Source organism: Arachis hypogaea, chromosome 17 (genome assembly GCF_003086295.3).
Source record: "Arachis hypogaea cultivar Tifrunner chromosome 17, arahy.Tifrunner.gnm2.J5K5, whole genome shotgun sequence".
Classification (NCBI taxonomy): domain Eukaryota; kingdom Viridiplantae; phylum Streptophyta; class Magnoliopsida; order Fabales; family Fabaceae; genus Arachis; species Arachis hypogaea.
Window position 1 is genome coordinate 109,761,940 of NC_092052.1, and position 13,700 is coordinate 109,775,639.

At 40.7% G+C, this 13,700-nt stretch overlaps 2 protein-coding genes across 3 annotated transcripts; both read left to right on the top strand.

Annotated features, from left to right (window-relative positions):
- The first annotated feature begins 4,035 nt into the window (after positions 1-4,035).
- Positions 4,036-8,157, top strand: LOC112764362 (endoglucanase 2). Of its 2 annotated transcripts, none has more exons than XM_025809919.3 (6): positions 4,036-5,027; positions 5,531-5,814; positions 6,499-6,936; positions 7,066-7,213; positions 7,381-7,547; positions 7,633-8,157. In XM_025809919.3, exons 1-6 carry the CDS (start codon positions 4,811-4,813, stop codon positions 7,963-7,965), a joined length of 1,587 nt encoding a protein of 528 aa, XP_025665704.1. In that variant the 5' UTR covers positions 4,036-4,810; the 3' UTR covers positions 7,966-8,157. The 2 variants fall into 2 exon arrangements, with proteins under 2 accessions (XP_025665704.1, XP_072079333.1); XM_072223232.1 differs by lacking the exon at positions 4,036-5,027 and adding an exon at positions 5,230-5,341.
- A 1,012-nt stretch (positions 8,158-9,169) lies between these two features.
- LOC140180679 (protein MAIN-LIKE 1-like) lies at positions 9,170-12,058 on the top strand. The gene is made up of 4 exons (XM_072221949.1): positions 9,170-9,241; positions 9,714-10,456; positions 10,574-10,767; positions 10,875-12,058. The coding sequence occupies exons 1-4, from the start codon at positions 9,170-9,172 to the stop codon at positions 12,056-12,058; spliced, it is 2,193 nt and encodes a 730-aa protein (XP_072078050.1).
- Positions 12,059-13,700: the final 1,642 nt, after the last annotated feature.

The window sequence follows — 13,700 nt, forward strand, 5'->3', positions numbered from 1 at the left end:
AACCGACAGGCCTGCCACGCTTCTGGCGCGTATTTGCTTCGATGGCAATTTGTCCAACTAGAACATCAATTCGAATTGGGGCATTTTCCTCTGGTATATAAGATTTGGTTATCCTCTTTGTATCGAAGAATGCATCAGGCAATTCATTTGCTATTCTCTGTAAATGTATAATCTTTTGAACTTCTAGTCCACATTGCCCTGATCGAGGATCTAAATGCATCAACGATGATGCATTCCAATTAAGTTCTTTTTCAAGAAGCTTATTCTTTCCCCCTAATGTTGGAAATTTTGATTCATCAAAATGACAATCCGCAAATCGGGCTTTAAATACATCTCCCATTTGTATCTCAAGATACCTCACTATAGAGGGAGAATCATATCCATCATATATCCCCAATTTTCTTTGGAGTTCTATTTTGGTGCGATTAGGTGGTGCAATGGGAACATATATTGCACACCTAAATATTCTTAAATGGAAAATATTTGGCTGCTGGCAAAATGCTAATTGCATAGGAGAGAACTGATGGTAACTCGTTGGCCTCAAACAAATAAGTGCTGCGATATGTAAAATATCATGCCCCCAAACTAAGGTTGGAAGATTTGTTCTCATAAGCAAGGGTCTAGCAATTAATTAGAGGCGTTTAATAAGTGATTCTGCTAACCCATTTTGTGTGTGAACATAAGCTACTGGACGTTCAACACTTATTCCATTAGCCATACAATAAGCATCAAAGGCTTGGGAAGTAAATTCACCAGCATTATCAAGACGAATTATTTTGATTGAATTTTCTGGAAATTGTTCTTTTAATCGAATAATTTGAGCCAGTAATCTTGCAAACGCCAGGTTGCGAGAAGATAATAAGCACATATGTGACCATCTTGAAGATGCGTCTATTAGGACCATAAAATATCTAAAAGATTCACATGGTGGATGAATAGGTCCACATATATCACCTTGAATCCTTTCTAGGAATTCAGGGGACTCAAATACAATCTTTATTGGTGATGGCCTTAAAATTAACTTCCCTTGATAATATGCAGCACAACAAAATTCACTAGTTTTTAGAATCTTCTGTTTCTTTAGTGAATATCCATGGGAGTTTTCAATAATTCTCCTCATCATGGTTGTTTCCGGATGACCCAATCGGTCGTGCCAAGTTATAAATTCATTTGGGCTAGTAAACTTCTGGTTTACAATGGCATGTGATTCAATTGCACTAATCTTGGTATAATACAACCCAGATGAAAGTGAGGGTAACTTTTCTAATATAACCTTTTTATTTGAATCATGAGTTGTGATACATAAGTACTCATGATTTCCCTCATTCATTGTTTCAATATGATATCCATTTCGGCGAATATCTTCAAAGCTCAACAAGTTTCTTAGAGACTTGGTAGATAATAGTGCATTATTTATTATGAATTTTGTTCCTCCGGGGAACAAAATTATAGCTCTTCCAGAGCCTTCAATCACATTGCCTGAGCCAATAATAGTATTAACACATTCTTCTTTTGGCATCAGATGGGTAAAATATATATCACTTTTGAGAATAGTATGCGAACTTGCACTATCCGCAAGGCATACATCTTCATTATACATCATTGACATTCTCTTCAAAGATAAATAATAATAATAAAATAAGTAGTATGCACAGTTAAATTGAATACTTGATCGGAATTATTTTTCTAAGAAACGCTATATATAAAAATAATGTCATATACTAAAATTTTATTTTAAATCTTGACATATTTAATGATTTCAAAACATAAACATTAATATTTCATTATTTATATACATCATATTTAAAACTTAAATACATAGAAAATAAAACTTAATAATAAGTTCTTTACATTATTTATTTACATGGATACTTAACAATCTCACATATTAAACTATTTCATCATTGATCAAATGACCAATATTTCCTTCGGGATCTTTAAAGAAATCAGATACATCATAATGAGTAGTGAAATTTTCAGCATCATTTGAAACAAAATTTGTTTCCTTTCCTTTGTCATCTTTTTTTAAAAATACTTGGTAAAGATCGACTAGGTGCCTTGGGGTACGACAGGTACGTGACCAATGGCCTTTTCCACCACAACGGAAACACTTATCCTCTGTTGATTTGTTTTGCCCAATATTTCTTTCTTTATCCCACTTCTGGTGAGATCCTCTCTTTTGAATATAATTCATTTTCCTTTCATAATTTTTCTTGTTATTAAAACCTTGCCATTTACCTCTTCTAGGGCAATTTGCCGCATTTACCTCAGGAAATGAGGTGGCGCCAGCTGGGCGCGCTTCGTGATTCTTTAAAAGTAACTCATTGTTGCGTTCAACAACAAGAAGGCAAGAAATTAACTCAGAATATTTTTTAAACCTTTTTTCTCGATACTGCTACTGCAGGAGCACATTCGAGACATGGAAGATTGAGAAAGTTTTCTCCAACAATCATGATCAGTTATCTTTTCTCCACATAATTTCATTCGTGAGGTGATTCGAAACATTGCAGAATTATATTCATTTATGGATTTAAAATCCTGTAGACGCAAGGGCGTCCATTCATATCGGGCTTGAGGAAGTATCACCGTTTTTTTATAATTGTACCTTTCTTTAAGGTCTTTCCAAAGATCTGCAGGATCTTTTAATGTGATATTCATTTTTCAATCCTTCGTCAAGATGACGACGAAGAAAAATCATGGCTTTAGCTTTATCCTTCTAGGATGCATTATTTTCAGCCTTAATGGTATCTCCAAGATCTATTGAATCAAGATGAATTTCAGCATCTAATATCCATGATAAATAATTGTTTCCTGATATATCAAGAGCATTGAATTCAAGATGAGAGAGTTTCGACATAATGAAAATTTGTTACCTGTGTCTTCCTAAAAATTTGATCAGAGTCTCGTGCTGATAACGTGTTATAGAATAAATAAATAAGGAAGAGGAAATAGATTTAAAACAAGAAATATAAATAGATAGCCTTAGTATTAATATTATACCTATCAATATAATTACTCAAAATAATAAAGATAATTCATATATGTAAATATATGTAGCAACATAAAAGAAAGGAAGAACTATTAGTAATGTATAAAAAGAGTATTATTGCTGTGTATAAAGGGAGAGAGAATAGTATTTATTATTGATCGTAGTGTAGTTTTCATTCAGAGACTTAAGCCTCTATTTATAATGAAACATTTTCAAATTATATTTAATAGAGTCATCCTTAGTAAAGAGAATTTCATTGTAAATGGGCATCCACATCAGTACTTATCACAACACACGGGAAATAAAACTAGTTTTCTTACAAGTCTAGAACTAGAACAAAACAAAATTTTGCCCTAGCGTCCCCCATTCACACTACTCATTTTTTTTTTTGAACATGGTCATGGGCCAGAAGCTAAACCCGGCCTAGAAACAAAACCCGAACTCGCTTAAACCCAGAAACCAACCCAAACCCCCATTCACACTACTCATTTGTATCATTTATTCTTTTAATTGTTTTTGGTTTGGGTCAACTTTTATTGAACAGCGAAGGACAATAAGCCCAAAAATACATTATTGGGCCTAGATAATGAACCCAGATTCGTGAACCACAAAAGCCGTATGCAATTAGCGCCAAGCCGCCAACTCCATAAATCTCGCATACATTGATTTGATAAATCAGTATTATGAACTTACCAAAAAAAAAAAATCAGTATTATGAAAGTTGTTAAAATGGATATGTTATTCTTTTTCATGCTACAGATCTGACTTCTGTGATGCTTTACTTTTTTCAAAAGGAAAAGGATTGATGATGAGTACAATAGAAAACAACTCAACAACACTAATTTACAATGTGGAATTGAAAATTGACACGAACCTCTCCCCCTAAGAATACTTCTTGCGGTATGCACAAGTCAAATATGAGATTAACGTGAAGACCACCACTCATCAAAACTACAAATAGAAAGTGCAAAAAAATGCCATAAAATAAGTAGCAACACGGGAAACAAGTATGTCCTAATACTAGTGTCTACTACCATAAAACAAGTGATGCATCTTCCACCCACCGTTTGCAGAAATAAACGACAAAAAAAAAAAAAAAAAAACAAAACAAAAAACAAAAAAAAAACAAAGGAATTGCGTTAAGTGTTTGATTAAGGTTTAAGTAAAATGAATGGTTTAAGCTTTAATGTGGTTGCTTAAGATGAAGGGTCCTTCTCATTATAACCACTCGACGGTCCAAATTCAATAACAACTCCACCGACGAAGCTCGCATCAGTCACATGGTTTTGACTCTTTATTGACTCTTATGCCCCTCAATAGGCCAATACCCACCGACGCAGCAGCAAGGGCACAATCGTCATTTACCACGCAAAACCACAAGATCTCAACTACGCCTACCTCCAACGAGATCCTCTAGCGGGAACATTGGTCGTCGTAGACTATTCTATTCCATTCCAATTCAATCCACGCTCCCAATTTTCTGCATTGTTTCGATCCATTCAGCTACGCTGTTTCCACACTGTACTATTACAGGCTGTTACTTCTTTTTCCCCTTTCTGTTGATTAATTTGTTATTTGTTAATCTGAAACTGAATTGTTACCGAAGATAGGCATTGCCATTGTTATTGGTCATAGTAAAATTTGGATTCTGTTTCTCTCTTTGAGGAAGAGGGAACAACCGGCATTGTAGTTAGCAAAATGGCAATGCCTTGAGTTTGGGGGTGGTTTTGTTCCGTACAGATCCAAGTTTTCCTTTTTTTTTTCCCCCAAACTCTGCGGTGGAGTTTTCATTTTTCAGCATTGTGAAGCGCATTTTGCAGAATGGGAGAGAAATCGAAGTCAGGAGGGTGCTGTGGCTGGTTTATAGCCTTTTTGATTCTCGCTCTGGTGGTCGGTGCTATCGTTTACACCGTTAAGAAGAAGATCGATCACTCCCATTCCGATAAGCCACTTCCGGTACCTGGTCCTCCCGGCGCCATCGACCAGAAATATTCCTCTGCACTCAAAACTTCCATGCAATTCTTTGATATACAAAAATGTATGCTCTTTTCGTATTTGGATTTTACAATGCTGTTTGTTTGCGATGCGTCTTAATCAATTTATTGTTTCTTTTCTATCAGATTTATCATGTTGCAGATTATTTCTATCTTTTTTTATTTTTTATTTTTTTATTTTGCTCATCTTGACTCTTGACTCGGCTTAAATTATTGAAAGTAGTTAAGAGGTGGAGACCGACAAGAGAAAGAGATTCAATTATTAAAAAGTACCTAGATTTTAATGTGTTAAATTGAAAGACGACTTGTGAAAAGATATTATCGTCTTACTCTTATCTAAATCGATGGGAAAAGACTGGTAATAGTAGCTGATGTTGTTTGTTTTGTTTTACTTGTTGCATCTTGCATGTATATATCACTATGAGATCTAGAATGTAACAAGCTTCATATTTTGTTTACTTGTTTTATTGGGCGTATTGCTGATCTTATTTTCCTACTATCTTGGATTTTCTATATGTTGAGTTAACAATCATATTTCGTGATGCAGCTGGAAAGTTAACTGACAACAAAATATCTTGGAGAGGAGATTCGGCTCTAAAGGATGGAAGCCAAGCAAATTTGGATCTGTCAAAAGGAATGTATGATGCTGGGGATCACATGAAGTTTGGGTTTCCAATGGCTTTTACTGCTACTGTGTTATCTTGGGCTATTCTGGAATATGGAGATCAAATGGATGCTGTTGGCCAGTTGGAACCGGCCAAAGATTCCCTCAAGTGGATCACTGATTACCTTATCAATGCTCATCCTTCTCCCAATGTTCTTTATATTCAGGTTACTACTGTGCTCAACAAATCCTATTTGATGCCCTGGCTTTATATTCTAGTTATCTGGTTTACCCACATATAGTTATTATATCGATCTATCTTCTACGCTTAAAAATGACATGAGCACACTGGATACCTCGTGATTCTTGGACTGTATCATTGGTACATTAGAATTCGATTTTAATTCATTCACGGTGAAAACATTTTGAAGTGTCAATAATTCATATGGAGCGACTGATTTGGAAAACAGTTACAAGCTTCACCTGGAAGTGTAAATATTTCTTAGTACGACAATGATGTAGCTACATTCGTGTTTTCCTTTAGTTTTAAAACATTGATCAACTTAAAAATGAAAACTAGATTGTTTTTCATTATGGTTTTCAGTTTCCAACATAATTGTTGTTTGTGGTACTAATGCCAGGACAGGCCATGAGATTTGGTAAGAGATCTTGTTCATGACAGTCTATTGATTTGGGATTTGCCAGACTGTGTACTGTATATCCCTTGATTTCTAGACTGTTGGATAGGCATATGGTTATGAATAAATTTGGAGAATTTTTTGTCCCTGTTATGTTTTGCCCCTTCAACCATTGTCTTCTGTAATTAGGACTCTCAGGATTTTTACACGCAACTAGTTCTGTTAAACCCTTTCCTAACTAGTTTCAGTTCCCCAAAATCATTGGTGGTACAGGTGGGAAATCCTGTTTCAGATCACAAATGTTGGGATAGGCCTGAATCCATGACTGAACCACGGCCTCTCACACAGATTAATGCATCTAGCCCTGGATCAGATGTTGCAGCTGAAACTGCAGCAGCAATGGCCTCGGCATCTTTGGTCTTCAAAAAGAGTGATTCTACATATTCAAGCACTCTCCTCAAGCATGCAAAGGAATTGTTTACTTTTGCAGATAAAAATAGAGGAATATATAGCGAGACTATACCTGATGTTGCAACATACTATAACTCAACTGGATACGGTGATGAACTTTTATGGGCAGCTAGCTGGCTCTATCATGCTACGGATGATGATTCTTACCTTAAGTATGTGACTGGTCAAAATGGAGAAGATTATGCACAATGGGGAAGTCCAACCTGGTTCAGTTGGGACAACAAGCTTGCTGGAACTCAGGTATCTGTCACTAAATCACTAATAAGGAATATGTTTGATTTTTAATAACTGAATACAATCACTAGATGTTATAAATGTTGCTATAGAAAAAGGATTATGCTTGAGCAATAACTCATGTTCTTGGTGCAGGTTTTGTTATCCAGATTAAGCTTCTTTAAGGCAAAGGACATTTCAAGCTCATACGGTTCTGGCCTACAAAATTACAGGAAATCAGCTGAGGCTGTAATGTGTGGCCTTCTTCCAGATTCTCCAACAGCCACAAAAAGCAGAACAGACAGTAATTTCCTTCTCTAATGCTATATTATTGGATACTCGATGGTAGCAAGGGAGCGACACTACCATTAGAGGAAACTATTGAAATACTTCTTTTTTCTCTCTTTCTTTTTCTGCTGCTATGTCTTCTCTAACCCCCGTTTCATGTGATTTAATTTCTCTTCAATACAGAGGGCCTCATATGGGTTAGTGAGTGGAATGCTCTGCAGCATCCTGTTGCTTCTGCATTCTTGGCTGCTATTTACAGTGACTACATGCTTACATCACAGACCGCAAAACTAAAATGTGATTCCAGTTCTTATAGCCCATTAGATCTTCGAGACTTTGCCAAATCTCAGGTACGTATCCATTTATTATTTGCACAGATATCCATCCCAGAGTAATTGATGCGTGTCCATATTGAAAATCTCATTACACTTGCAGGCTGACTACGTACTGGGGAAGAACCCTATGCATATGAGTTTTCTAGTGGGATATGGAGATAAATACCCGCAATTTGTACATCACAGGGGTGCTTCGATCCCTGCTGATGCAAAAACTGGCTGCAAAGATGGCTTCCAGTGGCTCGACTCAACTGATCCTAATCCCAATGTTGCTACTGGAGCACTTGTTGGTGGACCATTCTTGAATGAGACTTTTATTGATTCCAGGAACAATTCTATGCAAACAGAACCAAGCACATATAACAGTGCTGTAATAGTTGGCCTGTTATCAAGTTTAGTCACCACATCTTCTATCGCTCAATCTCTTAAGTAAGCTGTAATTCCTCGCCATCCTCAATTCTACTTAAAAATGGATGAAAAAGATTGGTGCTTAATGTAGTATATTATATTTGTATCACTATGTTTGTATGAGTGTAATCTTGTGGCTTTTGGATAGGTTAGTCGTTTGTATATGTAAAGTTTGATTTGGCATTATTAGCGCATTAATTGAGCTTCTTTTTGTAGTGGTGCACGTTTGTAGAACGTATCTTTAACATTTTTGTTTCCGAAAAATCGTATGGTGATCACCGTATAGTGGTGATCCTTGGTTGCATTAAATTGTACGAAAAATCTGCAAACACAAATCTTGGAACATTCTACATTACTTTGCCATCAAAGATTAAGATACCTTGTAAGTTGTAAGTTGTAACTACACGGCTAAGCTAGATCCGTTATTGCTAGTGACACCAGAGAGATTCGGCTCCCAGTAAAAACTCTATATATATGCATTTTAAAGGAATACAAACAAATTGCTAGGGTAAAGGACTTTGGTCTATTATGGTTTATGTTTGAAAACAAAATCGTCTCAAGTATTTTTTAATTTGAGAAATATTTTTAGTGTTACAATAAATTTTTGAAATAATCATTCTGTTTAATGAGATTTGATTAGGAGGATAAATTGATAAATTTAATTATCTTTCTAACTTTATAAAATTGACACTTGTTAAAATTTTATCCAATTCATAACATCAATTTTGTATTCCTATTTTACCCACAACTAATAAAATAAAGGGCAAAATACTATAATAAGCCAACGTCAATCCAAATTTACCTATATGAGCCAAAATGAAAATCGATACAGCAATGAGCCAGATCATATTTTTATGTAATTCGAACCAGGCTAGTTCGAACTCTATCTTCAAGTAATTCGAACCAAAGCAGTTCGAATTTCAAAGAAAAATTGAACATAAATCGAACCAGACTGGTTCGAACTACCTATACAAGTAATTCGAACCATTCCAGTTCGAATTATGGGGAAATAAGTTCTGCATGTAATTCGAACCACCCTGGTTCGAATTACGCTTAAGCAAGGTTGTTAGTAATTCGAACCACCCTGGTTCGAATTACTAGTGATTCGGCTATATAAGGAGTTCGAATCAGCCTCATTCGAACCATTCTCATCTTTCCCTGCCCCACCAAATCTCTGAGAAAACGACCCAGATTCTCTCCAAGAAAGACCTGAACGGAATACTCTGCTCATGGAGGACGATCCGGCACGGTTATATCGCTTGGACGGAGTCGCCCATATAGCTGGGGTCATCAACGAAGAGGTTAGTACGGAAATAACTTTATTTTACCGGTACATGTGAGTTAGTGGTTTGGCATGCGGGTTAGATGTTGGTTTAGTTGGTGGTTTATTTTAGCGGTTTATGTTAGTGATTTCTGTTAATGGTTTAGGTTAGTGGTTTTTGTTAGTGGTTTATGTTGGTGGTTTATCTTAGTGGTTTATCTTAGTGGTTTATCTTAGTGGTTTATGTAAGCGGTTTACATTAACAGTTTACGTTAGTGGTTTATGTTAGTGGTTTACGTAAGCGGTTTAGTTGTGGTTTTATAATGTTAGATCTTTGATGTCAGTAGGCTATGGTGGTTTCTAATTTAAGTTTCTTATGCAAATGGTTCTCGTTCTTGGATTTTTAAGCGGCTATGCATAGTAAGATTTTTTGGTTTAGGGATTATCGTGTTGATTATGTTTGTCACCGGTAATTAAGTTGGTTCTAATAATGCGGTTCATTTCTTCCGCAGCCTCAGCGATGCATCAGGAGCATGCGGCGGCAGCAGGGCATGGTCCTGGATGACAGATACGTTCCATACCTGCAGATGGCTGGTCTTTACCATCTTGCAAGGCTGAACGATAGATGGTTCAGGTTGGACGAGGCCATTGTGAGTGCGTTTGTTGAGCGATGGCGTCCGAAGACGCACACTTTTCATATGCCGTTCGAAGAGTGCACTATCACACTGCAGGACGTGGCATACCAGCTGGGTTTGCCAGTGGACGGGCGTTACGTCAGCGGCTGCCTATCAGAGTTCCATGTATACATCGATGGTGGCCGTCCAGCCTGGGTTTGGTTCGAGGAGTTGTTTGGAGTGGTACCTCCTCCTAGCCAGGTTCATAAGTACGCGGTCAACTGCAGCTGGTTTCAGGAGACGTTTGGTGAGTGCCCGGAGGGAGCTGATGAGGATACTGTGTGTCGTTATGCCCGTGCATACATCATGATGTTGTTGGGCACGCAGCTTTTTGCGGACAAGTCGGGCAACCGCGTTCACATCAGATGGCTTCCGTTTGTAGCTAGGCTGGAGGAGATGGGGACCTACAGCTGGGGTTCTGCAGCACTGGCATGGTTGTACCGGTGCATGTGCCGTGTGGCGAACAGAAATGTTATCAAGCTAGCGGGCCCACTTCAGCTACTTCAGTCATGGATTTTCTGGCGATTTCCTCGGTTTAGGCCTGCAGGATTTGAGACGTTCAGCTGGCCACTGGCCTCGAGGTACTTCCCTAATCTTTGTCTATTTCAATTTACTACACATAACCGCGTGTTCATTCATAATGTATTGGATACCCTAAGCACACATATAAGTAGCGGTAACACATGTGCATGTTGCAGGTGGTCAGGTTACATCCCTTCCAGTAGCGAGAAGGGTCCTAGAGTTCAGACGTGGAGGCTATGGATAGACCGGTTGCAGGATAGAGAGGTCAGTATGTTACTTAATAAGTTTTTTTATTTAACCACAATTTACGAGTTGGCATCACGAGTTGCCCTGATATTGTATCGTTCTGCGTGCAGTTTATCTGGATGCCGTACAGTAGCCCTGACGTACTTCAGGTCGTGCATCCCGAGGTTTTGGAGCCTCGACATATGGTGCTGTGGCGGTCTGTTACATCGCTTATCTACTTTGCCGTCATAGAGTGGCATCAGGTGGACAGAGTTCTTCCGCAGTTTGGAGGGGTGCAGCCTCGTCCACAGGCTGCCCTGAACATCGACTTTCTGATGTCGAAGGACGGCAGAGGCGGCGATCGATGGTTCCCGTCCCATTTGCAGAAGTGGCATCAGTATTGGGAGGACCGTACGGAGAGCGTGCTGAGATTCGATGTTGTTGCTGACCCTGGTCCGTCGCATCAGTTCTTGGATTGGTGGACTCAGCACGGGAAGAGGTTTTTGTCTCCGGATCCGCAGTTGGGCGATCCGAGAGCCGTTGCTATTCCTGTTGAGGCCTCACAGCGGGGAGCTGGGCAAGTACCTGAGATGGATCGGCCTGACGACGTGCCGGATAGGAGGCGGGTTGATAGGAGAGCTCGCGTGGGCACACGTCATAGCCAGCGTGACTGGGGTTGGCTTGAGCGTGCTATGGAGGCTGGCGACGAGGCCGGCCCCGCTAGGGGTCGACGACGACATCATCCTGGCAGAGGTAGAGGGCGTGCTGCGGTTCATGCCGCTGCACCTGACCCTCAGGACGATGACGCTGATCAGCATGGGCCTGAGGGCGGGGATGGTGCAGGGGCGGCCTCAGTTGCTGGTGGTAGTACCCAGGATGGGGTTCACGGAGGTGAGTGGTATGACTCCGGGATGGGTGACGGGGCTGAGCCTAGTGACGCTGGACTTGGGTCCGGTCCTTTTGGACATTACTTTGTTGGAGTACCCACCGACGACCAGCCTCAGCAGGACGGTACTCCATGGGTTATTCCCAGATCACAGTGGCAGGACTTCCTTGGGGCAGATACGCTCGATCCTGACTTCGGCAGTCCACGGTTTCTGGCGGAGATTTCGGCTATCATGCAGGAGGACGAGCCGGGCAGGAGGCGTCCTCAGACCCCTGCCACGCAGGCACCATTAGATGTTGATCTGAACGAGCCTGCTACGACTCCTGTTGGTGACCAGTTTGCTTTGGGAGGTACCCCACATTCCGCTTACACCGCTGCATCACAGTCTGTCGCCGGGCCGTCTGCCGCACCACTCCATTTTACGCCACCCGCACAGCCTGCCCCGCATGAGGACGCAGATGAGATAGAGGATGAGGAGCCGTTTATCCGCAGAGGTCAGAGGCCACGGGTTCCCCGTCGTTGTGGGACAGGCTCCCACTTGTTTAGATGATTTACATTTCATGTATTTTGGACGTTAGGGTTCACTCATGTATTTTAGATGATTTACTTTAGAGCTATTTTTCCTTGTTGTTTGCTCATCTTATTGTACTTAAAAATCTGTTATTTACCTAGTGGATTAGTGACTATGTATTATCATTGAATCATAACACTGTAGTTATCAACTTTTGCAGTCATGGGATTCCTAACCATATTCAAATTCAGATGCAACTTTTTCATTACTAGAAGGTAAAAGGATAAACAGATAACACAAATCATCTTAAATAACAAGTAACATGAAAAATAAAATCAATGAACACTAACAATAACAAGATCGCTACTACTGGCCCCCCATGTGAGACGGTCCTCCAAGCTGTGGGCAACTCCTGCGGGTGTGTCCGGGTTGGCGACAAAGGCCACACCTCTTTGGCCGATTCGGATCTGCCTCGTCCATGTTCGTCCGTATCCTAGTGGATCTCGGACGACCCTCTCTTGCCCGCCTCTTGGCAGGGTCCGGGATCACGGTTGGCCCGTCGTAAGGTGGCCAGAATCCCTCCGGTATCGGCGGTGTGAATCCCATCTGGTACACACGGAACACTGAACTAATCTGATACACGCTGTGAACATAAGAGGACCAGGTAACCCGTGAGTAGGCGCAGCATGCAAGTGCATGCTGGCACGGGAAATGAAGTGCCTGGAAGTACCCGCAGTCACAGGTCCTGGACGCAAGCGATACTCTGTAGGTACCTAATGAGAAAGAGCCCGTCGGAGTGGTCTCGGCTACGGTGAACTCGGAGTTATCCCGGTCATACAAAGTCACCGTGAAGCACCTCGAATTCTTCAAGTTGGCCTCTATACACTTCACCAAGTACTGACTGAATTGCTGTCCGGTTCCCATCTGGGCCTCAGCCTCTCTACCCTTGCGAACAAAGAGTTCCGCAAGCCTTCCATATGTTGCCTTCACCAAAGAGCAAACAGGGAGGTTTCTGACACCCTTTAGGATTGAGTTCACACACTCCGAGATATTCGTCGTCATGTGACCGAATCTCCGTCCCTCGTCACGATGCTGAGTCCATAAGGAATAATCAATCCGGTTCGCCCACTCACACATTGCCGGGTCTTCAGACCGAAGAATATCAAACCAGTAATCAAACTCAACCTCGGTCTTGGCATATGCGGCATTCACTAGAAGCCTACGTGCATCCTTGCCCTTGAAGGTAAGGGCAAAATTAGCCGCTACGTGTCGAATGCAGAATGCACGGTATGCAGATGGAGGTAACCAACCCCCGTCCGGAGCCTCAAGCGCAGCCTTTATGCCGTTATGCCTGTCCGATATAACCAGAAGACCGGGCTGCGGTGTCACGTGCTGTCTAAGGTGGGAGAGAAAGAATGACCAAGACTCTGCATTCTCACCTTCTACTAGTGCGAATGCAACGGGTAGAATGTTGGAGTTCCCGTCCTGTGCAATCGCGATGAGCAAAGTACCCCCGTACTTCCCATACAGATGGGTCCCATCAATGCTAACTAAAGGCTTGCAATGGCGAAATGCCTGGATGAGCGGTGGAAACGTCCAGAAAAGTCTGTGAAAAAAAGCTTGAGACTCGTCTACTTGTCCACTAACTCGAACGGGGCTCGTCCGTAGGATTGCAACAGTA